Here is a 15,324-nt window from a genome sequence, read left to right on the forward strand (position 1 = left end):
ATGTGTAATCCCATAATGTAGGATATATAGATATCTGTAGCTTCATTATAATAGATAATTATAAACAGGTATCTATAGATATCTATACATATACCTATGGTGTATGTATGTGATATATATATACATATATATGCACACACACTTAGTAAACATCCTACTTTTAAAAATGTGATGACTGTCTTAATAAATTTTAACATGACCTAGTATTTTCTTTGAATTATAATTTAGTTCATTTTTTGAGAGTCAGTAATTTTATTTTCTTGAATCGCTGCCATTGGATATAGATTTTCATATTATTTGTTGGGTCTACCTATAGAACCAAAAGTTAAACTGAGAGATGTAAGGAAAGTGTGAGTGGAAGGATAGGAAAGTAGGAGAAAGAAGGAAAGTCAGAGAAGAAAAGTGGAAGGAAAGGGGCTGGGAATATGGTCTAGTGGTAAAGTGCTCGCCTTGTATACATGAAGCCCTGGGTTCGATTCCTCAGCACCACATATATAGAAAAAGCCAGAAGGGGCGCTGTGGCTCAAGAGGTGGAGTGCTAGCCTTGAGCAAAAAGAAGCCAGGGACAGTGCTCAGGCCCTGAGTCCAAGCCCCAGGACTGACAACAAAAACTAAACAAAAAGAAAAGTGGAAGGAAGATGTGTTCATATTCCTTTGTGGTATTTCTCACAAGTTATTAGATAATTATGTGTTTCCATTCAGTCAGACACACCACTCTTTTAAGAGTTTTCTCTATCCCACAGTTTCATAGCTCTTGGGTTGTTTCTCATGTAAATCATGAAAATATCTGTACAAAGGTATCTGAATCTCTGTATTATTTGGATATATACTGTGCCTTTTATTTACAGATGATGGGTATGTATATGAAAATCGACTGTTAAATGGTGTGAAATCTTCCAAAGGTAAGAAGCCTAATAGGAGAAAGATATATAGGATTCTTCTGCTTTACATATGTATTATTAGTTATTCTCTTGTGGGTCTTACTGCCTCCTACACTAATTCTATACCTATGGTAGTCTTCAAATATTATTGCATTTTTCCAAATTGTTTTTTTTTACAACTAGGATTGGATTTTAGTTGAAAAGAAAATTTTAATCTGGCCCTTTGAGAGTGCTTGCTAAGCAAGCACAAGGCCCTGAGTTTAAGCTTTAGTAACTTCTCCCTACATACACACACACACACACACACACACACACACACACATTCACATGTCTCTTCACAGGTAGTATTAAATAAGTAAATAAATAATTGGAAATTGTTCAGTACAACTCGCTAACTAAAAGAACTAAAAACATTTAGTGCTCACTTACTAGAAAGTTTTAAATTTTTTTCTGCCATCGTAATTCCTTGAAAAATGAATTCATACTTGGAATTCATACCTAAAGATTGAATAAGAGCTCACAAATTCTTGACTTGAACAGTGTGATTCTGGAATTTTTGCTAGAGCCATTCCTGGTATGTGTTTTAACTGAAGTTAATTCTTGTTCAAGAAGTGATTAACATTTCCCTTATTTCTGATTCTTCCCTTAGGTGCTAAAGTTGATATCAATAATGTGGAAAACATTTTAGGACAAATGAAAGTCAACCTCCCAGATGAGCAACTTCAAGATTTGGTACAAAATCTACCAGTTGATGGTAAGCATAATAGACATTACTGAACCTCTGAGAGAAATTCAGATTTACAGCCTTCGTTATGGGTTAGTCTGGCGCTAGATCTGTTTCAAGGACAGTATAACTTTTTCAATCTTAGGGAAGAACCCAGTCCATATTAGAGCACGTTCATATTTAGTATCTTCTTATTAACGTCAAGGTGACTGGTATATGAACTCAGAAGCTGAAAGAGGACAGCTTATTATTCACAGAGAAAAAGTTACTGAGTTCAGATTAATTATCACTTCAATGTATTTTAAAAGTCATATCAACCCCCTCAATCTTAGGATACACAGACTTCCAAATCCTTTCTTCCTGTAGTTTGGCACTGGATCATAGTATTCTTTCCAATATTTCAACCTTTTAAAGATAGACTTTCAGAATCTTTAACTCCCATTCCCTGGGGAACAGGAAGTGTTTTTCTTCTCCATTTCTGATTTTTCGTTGTTGCTTTGATTTGGTTTGGGTTTTTTTGTTGGTTTGCTTACCTGCTTGCTTGCTTTTGTGCTGGTCCTGGGGCTTGAATATGGGGCTTTAGGGGCTGTCTCTGAGCCTTTTTTTCAAGGTTAGCTAGTGCTCTACCATTTGAGCCACAGTTCCAAAAAGCTCTAGCTTTTTGGTGGTTATTGGAGATACAAAACTCTCAGGTTTCTCTGCCCATGCTGGCTTTGAACCTGATCCTCAGATCACAGCCTCCTGAGCAGCTAGGATTACAGGCCTGAGCCATTAGTGCTTAGCTAACCTTGTTATTCTTAAATATAAATGCTGGCTAAATTTTTTTTTAACAAAATCTTTCTCAAACTCTCTCACTCTGTTATTTTACTAGTATTCCCAAGAAACCTATTCCTCTTATTCATCAAAAATATTAGGGGCTGGGGATATGGCCTAGTGGCAAGAGTGCCTGCCTCATATACATGAGGCCCTGGGTTTGATTCCCCAGCACCACATATACGGAAAATGGCCAGAAGTGGCGCTGTGGCTCAAGTGGCAGAGTGCTAGCCTTGAGCAAAAGGAAGCCAGGGACAGTGCTCAGGCCCAGAGTCCAAGCCCCAGGACTGGCCAAAAAAAAAAAAAAATTGGTCCCAGTATTAGCCTATTTCACTTCAATACAGTCTTTTAACCTATTTCACTGTCCAATTACTTTTTCTGTCATTTATGCTTTTGATTTGATTGGCCTGACCATTCAAATCTCATTCTGTTGCTGAATCTTGCTACAAAGCAATGTAAAAATATGGGCTGGGAATGTGGCTTAGTGGTAGGGTGCTTGCCTAGAATGCATGAAGCCCTGGGTTTGATTCCTCAGTACCACATAAACAGAAAAAGCCAGAAGTGGCGCTATGGCTCAAATGGTAAGAGTGCTAGCCTTGAGAAAAAGAAACTCATGGACAGTACCCAGTCCTTGAGTTTAAAGTTTTTATAGTTTTGTGTTTTGTTTTTTTTTCCCCAGAGCTGAGGACCGAACTCGGGGCCTTGTGCTCACCAGGCAGGTGCTCTTCTGCTGAGCCAGATCCCCAGACCCCAGGCCTTGAGTTTAAACCCTAGGACTGGCAAAAAAAAAAAATAAAAAGTAATACATGTTTGTGTTCCTCCAAATTCAGGTGGTTTTTGTTGTTGTTGTTGTTTGGGGGGGGTTGTTTGTTTGTTGGTTGGTTGGTTGACAGAAGGACCTAAGAACATCTTAGCTCTATTTTTCTCCTCTACTTTATTGATATTACCTTTATATCTTTAGTTCTATCTGGTTTTCTTTTATTTTTATTCTCAAGGTGATATACAGAGGGGTTACAGTTACATACATAAGGTAGTGAGTACATTGCTTGTCAAACTTACCTCCTCCCTCATTTTTCTCCCACAACTTTTATACAAGGTAAGATAGACAAATCTAAATTTTTGTTGTTGTTGTTTTGTTTTGTTTTGTTTTTGCTGGCTCTGGGTCTTGAACTCAGTCAGGGTCTGGGCACTGTCTCTGAGCTTCTTTTGCTCAAGGCTATCAATTTACCACTTGAGCCACAGCACCACTTTTGGCCTTTTCTGTTTATGTGATACTGAGGAATCAAACCCAGGGCTTCATGCATGCTAGGCAAGCACTCTTCCACTAAGCCACATTCCCAGCCCCTCTAAATTGTATATGTGAATATCTGACTTCTTTAGCTCCACTTATTTAAGGGGAAGGAGGAAGAGGGAACAAGGACTAAGGGGTAAGAAAGACTAATACAGGGAGCAAATAGAACCAAAGTACATTTTATGAATGTATGGGAATATCATAATGAAATCTGTCTTAGTAAATTTAAATTTAAATATGTGTGTATGTATATATGACATATGTGCATATGTAAACATATGTATGTATATATACTTAATGTGTGTACATATATAGATATATTCTTATGTATGTCTAGATATAGAATTCTATTTCGATTAGACAGTTATTTTCTTTTAAAATATCATCCCACTTATTTAAGTATCATTTAAAATATCATTACCCTGTGCCTTCTAATATGGCTGAAGAGATATGTGGCAAGTCAGCTACAAATACTAGTGGTCTTTGGAGGGTAATCGTTTTTGTTCCTGTTTTTGCACATTTTTGAAGTTTTACTATGATGTGGAAAATAGGAATGGATTTACTTTCATGTAGTTAAATGACAATCACTGGGTAAATTTTGAGTCTGACAATTGTAATCTTTTCTCATATAAAGAAAACTGTCAGTCATTACCTCTTCCATTGTTCTCTTTATCCTGTTGACTTTCATTTATTTCAGCACTGTGATCCAATGCATGCTCTATCTTCCATGACATTAACTTTTCTTTACTATTTTCCATACATTTTCTTTCTGTGTTCTGAGAATTTTTTAGGTAGTACATGTTTTGTAAATAGTACGATTTTTCAAAGGACAAATATGCTAATTGTGTGGTAATACAAACTATCCCAAAGCTAACATAGTATTGCATACTCTTAAACAGCATATTCTTTTCTTTCAGAAAATGCTAATCAGGGGCTGGGATGTAGCAAACCACTTGCCCAGCAAGTGCAACGTCCTGGATTTGATCCCCTGTACCAAAAAAGAAAAGACAAAAAAAAAAAAAAAAAAGAAAGAAAGAAAGTGCTAATCATATGTCCAGTTTCTAATTTCCTTCTTGTCCTAAAAAAATAACAGTTCTAGGAAAACAAACAGAACACTAATCTGAGAGCTCATTCTGCCATTGTAACGTATTCTAGTCCACAATATAAACTGTTAATAAGAGGAAGGGATGTGACTCTGTGCTTGCTAGCATGTGTGAGACGTTGTGTTCATTCCCTAGCAAAAGGGAAATGGACTGCTTAATAACGTCATGTGCAAGTCTTATGCTAGTTCTGTGCTAGGATGTCTTAATGTAAAACAATCAAAAATATATTGTTTTTATTTAAAGTTACAATCTTTGAGTATATAATGAACATACCTACTGACAGTGTTAGTATAATGTTGAATGGGGAACAGTTTAATTTTTCAAACTGAAATTGTTTCTAGAAACCTAGTGGTAGACAGCATAAAGATTGGAAACCTGAACTGGGAGATGTTTGTGATGTGCAGAGGCTGAGGTCTTGAAAAAGAGAAAGAGACAACAGTTAGATTAATAGTTAACATATTTAGAGAGTAAATTTCCCTAGCTCATCGTCAAAACAAATCATTAAGAAAAAACTGTACTGAAAAAAGTCTTTTTGAATCAGTAGACCATTATGTATATCTAATTGTTGCTCGTGTTTTAGATTCTGGGAAGACTGGTCTGAATAAACTACTACAAGAAGTAAATAAATTAACAGGTGAGAAAAAATTTTATTGAAAAGATATAAAACTAATACAAACACTTCATATTTCCATAAATACTTAAATTTTCTTATCCTATCATTGATTTAACTTTAACATGTTTAATGATTAAAGTTTGTTGTTATGAATCTCTATAATATGTTGTCTGAGCCAGGCACCAGTAGCTCACATCTGTAATCTTAGCACCTCAGAATACTAAGATCTGAGGATTGTGGTTTAAAACCAGTTCAGGCAGAAAAGTCTGCGAAACTCTTATGTCCAACTAACCACCAAAACCAAGCTGGAAGTAGAAATGTGGTTCAAATGGTAGAATTCTAGCTAGCCTTGAGCAAAACAAAAAGCTCAAGAACAGTACCCATATACTGAGTCAAGCCCCAGCACAACACACACACACACACACACACACATGCACACACACACACACACACGCAAAACCTACAATCAAGTTGTCTAAGTGTTCTGATACCTCATTTTTATTTTATGGTTCATGCCACCAGAATTACATAGGCAACATACTTGTTTCATTCATTCAAAATACTTCCTTAGGACTTACTATAAACCTGTAAACTAAAATTTTGTGATGGGAATGCAAATAATGTGGTTACCATGAATAACTTACCTAATAGTTTATTCAAAACAGAGTAACAGATTTTATGTAGTGGTAACAAGATTCAAATCAGGTAACAGCATATGCATACTTAGATAACTGGGCCTTCTGCATACTGTATATGTCTTTCTAATGAGCTGGGTTAATGTCTCTCAGATTATTTAGACTATTATAAATGGTTATTTCTTTAGAAATAAGGAAATGACTCTTAATTTGAAAACTAAAGATAACACTGAGCTAGCTTAATTTTGACCATTTGGAGTCAGTAGACAATTCTCACTTTCATGATCCTCCCCCCTTTTTTTTCCGTGAAGGAGGAGAATTTGAAGCCAAAGCCACACAAAAGGTGCTGGGAAACATGGGGATAGAGCTTACAAGCAGAGAATATGAAGAGCTGCTGAAAACCTTGCCAGTTACTGGTAGGTACTTATGTACTTATTGCAAGTTACTACAGTCACTGGAATGTATCTTATGCTAGTCAGGACTTCAGAAGGAGAATATCCTAAAAGTGGATCTGACTTCCTATAAAAACTTAGAAGACAAAATTATTAACCTTTAATTGTACAGACATTATGCCTTTGACATTTAAGTTTGTTTTGAGAAGCTAGATCTTTAGACCTGATTCTGCTATTAACTGTACCATTACCATGAGGTACATAAAGCTTAAGCAGGGCTAGGAGAAAAAGAATAAATTACCAAGTAATAGAAACAAGAGAAGACAGAGTAAGGGAAGGGTTATACTGGCTGTGATGTAGAATAAACAGACTATCTACAATGAGGATTTTTCTACTGAGGTTGAGTGTAGCACAGTGGTAGAATACTTGCCTAGAATGTTGTGAGGCCCTAGGTTCAATACCCAACATGGCAGAAAGGGGGGAAAAAAAAGAATGGAGAGAGTTTCTTGTCTTATTTTTGTACTTATTTAAAAAGAGGTCTATAGGCCCAGAAAATGTAAAAGTAAAAATTAAAGTTAGTTTTTTATCTTCATTTGAAATTTTTATTCTTCTCCTTTTTCGACTGTCTATGTCATTTCCTTTTATTTTAAATGTGCCTTATTTTACAGATTATGGGAATGTATATAAAAGCATATTGCTCGATCATATGAAATTGTTTCCCGGTGAGTAAGAATCCCAATAAGAAGGCAAGATCTGACTTTTAGAAATCCATATCATTAATGAGGGAGAATGATGGAGACTTGAGGCTGTGTGAGCTATATTGTATGCATATATGGACATGTCAAAACAAAATCCCCTTGTACAACTGATGGTAATAAAAAGAAAAAAATTTACCATTCCCTCAAAATTAGTTTATTTGTAATCAGCCAATTACACTTTTAGATATAACTCTAATTGATAATTATAGTTTTCTGATGACAAAGTATTTACTATAATTCAACAGATTCACCTTAAAAACACTCATAATTTATAATATAACAAAAAAATTATAACAAGTACATTTAATTCATACATCAATAATATATGTGAATATCTGATAAAATACATTAATTTTATGTATATATTGATACAAACTTACTTTGTAGTGTCTTTGTAAATTATATAACATATAATTAACTTTCTTCTAAACATAACTTTCCTGCAAACTACAGAAAGTATCCCTTGAAGCAAGACTGGCCAAATGTATTAGTACACTTCTGGCTTCCAGAGTAAGTCTCTCTGTAGCCCTGAAGAGTTTTGGGTTTTTTTTGTTATGCCGTACATTTCCTTCCATCTGATTATACTTGGTTCATGAAGATAGCCAATATTTTCTTAGCTACCAGCTCCTATTTTTATTACTTCCTTCTTTCCTAGGTGGGAAATGTCCAATCTCTAAAGTGGAGGATATCTTAGAAGATATGGGTTATGATTTAGAGTATGAGGAAATTGAAGACCTGACGAACAGTCTGCAAACTGATGGTGAGCATTTCATTGATTTTTTTACTGATTCAGGGAACCACTGAGCTCCTCTTGAAAAAATAAAAGCTTTCAAATATATTCATTTGGAAAATTTCTTACCTCAAATTATATTTAAATCAGAGGTTGGTAATCTGTTAAGCAATGATCCACACCTCTAACCTAAATTCTAATGCCATTGAGGAAATTGACAAACCTAAAAAAGACAGAGAAGCCAGATGTTGGTGGCTCATAGCTGTTATCCTAGCCCCTTAGGAGGATGAGACTTGGAGGATCATGGCCAGTGGCAGCCCTACACTCTTCAAATACTAGAAATATGTTGGCTATGGAGTTAGATATATAGAGAAGGTACATATATATATATATATATATATATTTCTGCATATAGAAGTAGCTGCTGCACAATAGCCAAGATATGGAAACAAACCAGAGGCCCCACAATAGATGAGTGGATCCAAAAAATGTGGTACCTATATACAATGAAATTTTACACAGCCATTAAAAAGAATAAAGTAATATCATTTTCAGGGACATGGATGGAAGTAGAACAAATCATATTAAGTAAGGTAAGCCAAGATCAGAGAGACAAATGGGACATGTTCTGCCTAACATGTGGATGTTAGCTCTAAAACACACTGGGATATGACAAATTACAGAGGATCCTAGATACTCACATACAGTGAGACCAAAAGAGCATAGTCTTAGGAGAGAATCACAAAGGTGCAATACCCAAGCACCTCCTCATATGTATATAAAATAATATACATACTGAAACAAACTCCAAAGGTATGGAAACAAAGGACATTTTTCTTCATTTGTTTTTTTTTTTCTTTTTCTGATGACTCTGTATTCTTTACCTTATATATGGTATATTCACATGCACATCTGTGGGCAGGTAGTGAGAGAGCACAGAATCCAAGGAAAAAGGGTGAAAAAGTGCAGCAGTGGAGCATACTAGACATTCATAAAAGTGAATTATGCAATTCATGCCTGGAATTACCATATGTTTTCTGGGCCTGAGTCATTGTGGTGGGTCTCATTTGTGCCTTATCTTACAGGTGAAAAGGTTAACCTGACTGACATGATGGAAACTGTAGAGTTATATACTGGTAAGTGAAAGACATAGGGGGAAATTATTGTAAAGAGCAGTTGTGATGCTTTTCTTGTTATAGTACTAAATGTTCTATTTATATCATATAGGCGCAGACATATTAACCTTATTGATATGCTAATGTTATCTTTTATCCAGTGATACAGATTACTTTGAGTTACATATTTTTTATGAAATTGCTACTAAATTATTGTCGGTACAGTACCTTTAATTTCCTGGATTTTTTTCAGTAATGTATATTATTTTAGCCACTGCTCTAATAACCAAAATCTAGATTACCAAAGTATTTGGTAAGATAATACATTGCCATAAATTTTGAGAATAAATAACCTTACCACATAGACTAAAAAGTAACATTACCTTATGAAATCATTTGTTTGTTAATTTTTTTGTCAGCTATCATTTCTATCTTTTCATAGGAAACAAGATTAGTGTAAATGAAATAGATAATACTTTGAAACGCATGGGGATAGAACTCACACCGAAGGAACTCTGGGAATTGATCAGAAGCCTGCCAATTACTTGTAAGTATTTCTGATGCAGCTTTGGCCTTCAGGGGAATTTAGTTTAGGTATGTGTATTATTGGGGGAGTGCAGAATCTCTGAACATTTATTCCACATTTATTGGATGATAAAATTAAGACAAAGTTCTTGCCTTCACGAAATCTATTACAGGGAGTGGGGCTTAATCTTTGGGGACTGAGACTGAGAACTTCTTAAATTAATAAACTAAGAAAAAGAATTATAAGCTTGGAATTGATTTTGGTAAAGGTTGAATACAGTCAAAATAGATTGTTTACAATTATGGAAATTTAACAAGGCAGTCTGTTGAAATTGTTTGGGAAGATGAGGAGGTGAAACTGATAGGAACATACTATAAACTAGTATGGAAATGTAACAATGAAATCTCCCTTTGTATAACTAATGTAAGATAATTTAAATTGCTATAAATAATAAATGAAAAAATAAAAGGGTAAATTCAGAGAGAAAGTTTAAGAATAGTGAGATGGACAAATTCAGAAATTTCTCTACTTCACTTTATTCTATATGTGTGTTTGTGCATGCGCTGGTCTCGGGGCTTGTAAGACTAGGACACTGTCCCTGAGCTTTTTGTTTACAAGAGGAATGTTCTACTACTTGATCCTCGGTTTTACTTCTGGATTTTTGGTGATTAATTAGAGATGAGTCTCATGGACTTTCCTTCTTGGGCTAGCTTGGAACCATGATCCTCAGATCTCAGCACCCTAAGAATCTAGGATTCCAGGCATGAGCCACCCAGCTCCTAGGACTTTATTATTAAAGCTAAGGAAGAAGGCTGTGTGGGTGCAAAATTAGATGAATCTCTAAGGCAAATTATCTAATGTTATTGTCTTCATAAATTGGCAGTCTAGGGCTGGGAATATGGCCTAGTGGCAAGAGTGCTTGCCTCCTACACATGAAGCACCACATATATGGAAAACGGCCAGAAGGGGCACTGTGGCTCCGGTGGCAGAGTGCTAGCCTTGAGCAGGACGGTGCTCAGGCCCTGAGCCCAAGGCCCAGGACTGGCCAAAAATAAAAAAATAAAATAAAATAAATTGGCAGTCTACAGTTTTCTTATGAACTTCAGTATCACTTTACCTGTAACACTAGTTATATCTTCTGTTGCAGCTGATGGAAAGGTGTATTGGAATCGATTGCTAAGTGGTTTAAAGAGTTTTCGCAGTAAGTGACAAACAGAATGTCAAGTAAGACTGACAAACAGAATGTCAAGTAAGACTGAGATCTCCACGCTTATTTCTTCTTTCAAAAAGTCCATTTAGGGCTGGGGATATAGCTTAGTGGCAAGAGTGCCTGCCTCGGATACACGAGGCCCTAGGTTCGATTCCCCAGCACCACATATACAGAAAACGGCCAGAAGCGGCGCTGTGGCTCAAGTGGCAGAGTGCTAGCCTTGAGCGGGAAGAAGCCAGGGACAGTGCTCAGGCCCTGAGTCCAAGGCCCAGGACTGGCCAAAAAAAAAAAAAAAAAAAAAAAAAAAGTCCATTTAGTTACTTGCTGATAATAGCTCATTTCTGTTGAGTGTAGCTCTAAGCACTATTCTAACGACATCTACTAACTTAATCGCCCAGTGAAATTAAAAGTAAGTACTTCATTAGCACTATTTCCCAGATGAGTCATGTTGATTCACTTGCTTAAGGTCACACAGTCTGAACTTTGGAAGATCCAGGATTCGAATCCCAATTCTGAAACACTGTGGTCTATTCTAACCATTTTGTTGGTTTGTTTGTTTTGGGTGCTGGCACTGGGACTTTAACTCTAGGCCTTGCTCACACTTTGACTTAGCTTTTTTTTTTTTTTTGTCAGTCCTGGGCCTTGGACTCAGGGCCTGAGCACTGTCCCTGGCTTCTTCCCGCTCAAGGCTAGCACTCTGCCACTTGAGCCACAACGCCGCTTCTGGCCGTTTTCTGTATATGTGGTGCTGGGGAATCGAACCTAGGGCCTCGTGTATCCGAGGCAGGCACTCTTGCCACTAGGCCATATCCCCAGCCCCTGACTTAGCTTTTTTGATCAAAGCTGGTGCTCTACCACTTGAGCCACACCTCCACTTTCGGCTTTTAGATGACTAACTGGAGATTGACTGTCCTGCTCAGGATGGCTTCAAGCTGCAATGCTAGCTAGGATTTACAGGCATGAGCCACCAGTACCCAGTTTAAAGTTTTAATCTTTTTGCCAAATAACTCAAACAACTACTATGTTTGTAGAGATAATTTATTGTTACCACAGAGTTCAAACTTGGTAACCATCATGTGGATGTTGTTTTCCATCTATCTCTCTACCACAAAATGAAGAATGAATATTAAATCTTACTTGTTTTCTTTGTTATAGATATCTATGAAGGAAAATCAGCACTATATTTTTAACATGCCTAAGATGTTCTTTTCCTCATATCTCTATCCCATCCCCTGCTACAATGATTTTTATCTTTTCCCTGAACAATTGAATGCAATTTTGCTTTTCTCTCTCCACCTTGGTACATAGAAATAAGTAGAACTTTGAGAGAGAGAGAGAGAGAGAGTGTGTGTGTGTGTGTGTACTGGGGCTTAAACTCAGGATCCCACTCTTCATTTGTTTGTTTGTTTTTCACTTAAGTCTTGGTGTTCTACCACGTCAGACACAACTCTACTTTAAATCTTAAGCATTATATCACATCTTTCTCATTTCATCTCTTTCTTCAGGAGGGAAGGCTTTTGAGAATAAACTAGAAACCATTCTGGAAAACATGGAGTATGGGCTTGGAAAGAAAGAAGTGGAAGATATGCGGAACCTTCTGAAAGTTGATGGTATTTTATTTACCACTATGACTTCCTTTCAGAAGAATATTTCATGTATTCTTATAGACTGTCTGAGAGTATTTTTGTTCACTTAAGAAAGGAAGTATTAAAAAAAAAAAAACACAACACAGGGCTGGGAATATGGCCTAGTGGCAAGAGAGCTTGCCTCGTATACATGAGACCCTGGGTTCAATTCCCCAGCACCACATATACAGAAAACGGCCAGAAGTGGCGCTGTGGCTCAAGTTGCAGAGTGCTAGCCTTGAGCAAAAGGAAGCCAGGGACAGTGCTCAGGCCCTGAGTCCAAGGCCCAGGACTGCCCAATAAATAAATAAATAAATAAATAAATCAAACAGGAGAATAACTAGGCTCACTCCTATAACCCAGCTACTTAGGATAACGACAGTTTGTAGTCAGCCTAAGGCAAAAATCTTAGTGTTGTCCCATTTCAACCACATGCTATACATGGGTGAAAATGTCTTGTTATCTTGGGTATGTTGAGATTGTACTAAGAGGATCACAAGGTCCTATTCATAAGAATAATCATAAGGTCCTATTCAAAGAATAAGAGTAGAGAAAGACTAGATATGACTCAACTGGCAAGTTTGATACCCTAATTTCAAACCCTAGTACTGAAAAAAAAATTAGGAAGGAAGGACAAAGGAAGGAAAGGAAAGAAGAGGAAAGAAAGAACTTGTAGAGTTAAAATTTTCAAGGATGAAACTATAACTTCTGATCATTCATCTCACCTCTGACGTAAGGCTGAAAAGAGCACTGGTAGGTTTAGATCTACCTAGGAAAAACAAATTACACATCAAAGGAGAACAATGGAAGTTTGGGGGAAAAGGTCAAAGATTCTATAATACCAACAACAATTCTCCTGGAAATTTTTATGGGGAAAAGAAGTGATCCCCTTTCCAATAGCAATCAAAACTTGTGCTTTGTATTTCAGAAGCTGGAATGGTTACACTGAATTCCTTGTTTAATGTGGCCAACTTATATTCTGGTAAGTGAGAATTAATGATGAAAACATACAAAAGTAATATGTTTTGTTGTATGTATATATTTTAGTTGTATAACCCACTATTCAATAAATACCACACAAGTTTTTTACCAATGTAATCATGAAATTTTTTAAGAATACACTTAGGTTTCTTATTATCTACCTCTTAAATAAGAATGGGGGGTGGGGAGCTTGGTTGCTATTTGAGTTTTGTGCTGGTAGCTAGGCTTGAACTTAGAGTCTGGGCACGTCTCTGAATTTTTTTGTTCAAGGCTGGCACTCTAGCACTTGAACCAAAGTTCCACTTCTGGCTTTTTCTTTCCTGCCTGGGTGGCTTTGAACTACGATCCTCAGATCTAAGCCACCTGACTATCTAGGATTACAGCATGAGCCATAGTTTCTGGCTAAAAGTATCAGTTTTAAAGAAATCTATTGTAATATAGTCTGATGGCTTGTCCTTGTAGTTTTGCGAGTATAAATAATGGTGGTTTCTTCAGCATGTATTCATGTGTAAAGTAATGGGCTTTATTATATTTTCATGTATATTTCATGTACTTAGTCATATTCCTCTACCCCTTTCCCCATTACATATTTGCAATCTCTCTTTTACTTCCATGTTCTTTTTCTGCATAAGTTCCAAATATGAGAGAACACACACAATATTTGCCTTGTGGGACTGAATTACTCTACTTAACATGATGATCTCCAGTTCCATCCGTTTTCCCAAAAGTAAAAATTTTCATTCTTATGGATGAATAAAACTCCACTGTCTATGGTTTTGTTTCCTCTATTTGTCCACTGTGAGCTACATAGTGACAAACACAGTATACAGATGCCTCTACGGGAAGAAAGTGAAGGATGGAGTAACATTGTCTAAAAACAATGTAATCATTACCTTACTTATGTAACTGTAACCCCCCCAACTCATCACCTTTTCAACAAAAACAAAAATTAAATTTAAGTTATTGTATATATGTGTATTGGAACTAGGGAAGGAAAAGGGAATACCAAAATTGAGATACAAAGGATAAAAAGACAAACCAATGCAACGGCAATACCTACAAAACTATATGGTGTAAACCAACTGTACAATTCATGGGGGGGACAGGGAAATGGAGAGGAGATAACAAGTTGGATAAGAAATGTACTCACTGCCTTATGTATGAAACCGTAACCCCTCTGTACTTTGATAATAAAAAAAAAAAACAAGGGCTAGAAATATGGCCTAGTGGCAAGAGTGCTTGCCTCATATACATGAACCCCTGGGTTTGATTCCTCATCATCACATATATAGAAAAGGCCAAAAGTGGCTCTGTGGCTCAGTGGTAGAATGCTAGCCTTGAGCAAAAAGAAGCCAGGGACAGTGCTCAGGCCCTGAATGCAAGCCCCAGGACTGGCAAAAAACAAACAAACAAAAAATAAAACCAGATTCCTCCACAGTGAGTTCACTTTAATTCTTTAGAGTATATTTAGAATAGGAGGATGATAGAGTATTTTTAATTTTTTTAGCAACTGCCCTACAGATTTCCATAGCAACAACACTAATTTATATTCTTACCAATGGTGCATAAGGGTTTCTTTTTCCTTCTATCTTTGCCAGTATTATTATTGTTTATTTGTTTCCATATGGTATATTTCTTTAGTTTCTTTAGAAACTTAGATTGTTTTCCACACTCTTAGATTGTTTTCTAGTTGTAGCCATTAAAATACCCTCAGCGAAGTATAAGTGTTCTCTTTTTTCCTCACTGTCACTAACACTCGCTCTCATGCCTTTTTGATAAAGGCTATCCTATCAAATGTGAGAGCTTTTGAACTGTATTTCCCTGATGATTAATGATGTTGAACGCATGTTCATTACCTTTTGTTCATTTTTATGGTTTTCTTGGGGAAATACATACTCAAGTCCTTTGTTTATTTTCAATCAGATTG

General features: G+C 36.4%; 1 protein-coding gene across 1 annotated transcript in view; it reads left to right on the forward strand.

Annotated features, from left to right (window-relative positions):
* Window positions 1-689: 689 nt before the first annotated feature.
* LOC125366514 (EF-hand calcium-binding domain-containing protein 13-like) overlaps window positions 690-15,324 on the forward strand; it is a 47,165-nt gene continuing 32,530 nt past the window's right edge. The window contains exons 1-11 of the mRNA XM_048367272.1: window positions 690-973; window positions 1,531-1,635; window positions 5,393-5,446; window positions 6,372-6,476; window positions 7,121-7,174; window positions 7,866-7,970; window positions 9,026-9,076; window positions 9,498-9,602; window positions 10,729-10,782; window positions 12,297-12,401; window positions 13,345-13,398. Of these exons, the coding sequence (XP_048223229.1) occupies window positions 1,575-1,635; window positions 5,393-5,446; window positions 6,372-6,476; window positions 7,121-7,174; window positions 7,866-7,970; window positions 9,026-9,076; window positions 9,498-9,602; window positions 10,729-10,782; window positions 12,297-12,401; window positions 13,345-13,398 (748 nt within the window). The 5' untranslated portion in view covers window positions 690-973; window positions 1,531-1,574. The remainder of the gene's footprint in view (window positions 974-1,530; window positions 1,636-5,392; window positions 5,447-6,371; window positions 6,477-7,120; window positions 7,175-7,865; window positions 7,971-9,025; window positions 9,077-9,497; window positions 9,603-10,728; window positions 10,783-12,296; window positions 12,402-13,344; window positions 13,399-15,324) is intronic.

This window comes from Perognathus longimembris, chromosome 17 (assembly GCF_023159225.1).
Source record: "Perognathus longimembris pacificus isolate PPM17 chromosome 17, ASM2315922v1, whole genome shotgun sequence".
Classification (NCBI taxonomy): domain Eukaryota; kingdom Metazoa; phylum Chordata; class Mammalia; order Rodentia; family Heteromyidae; genus Perognathus; species Perognathus longimembris.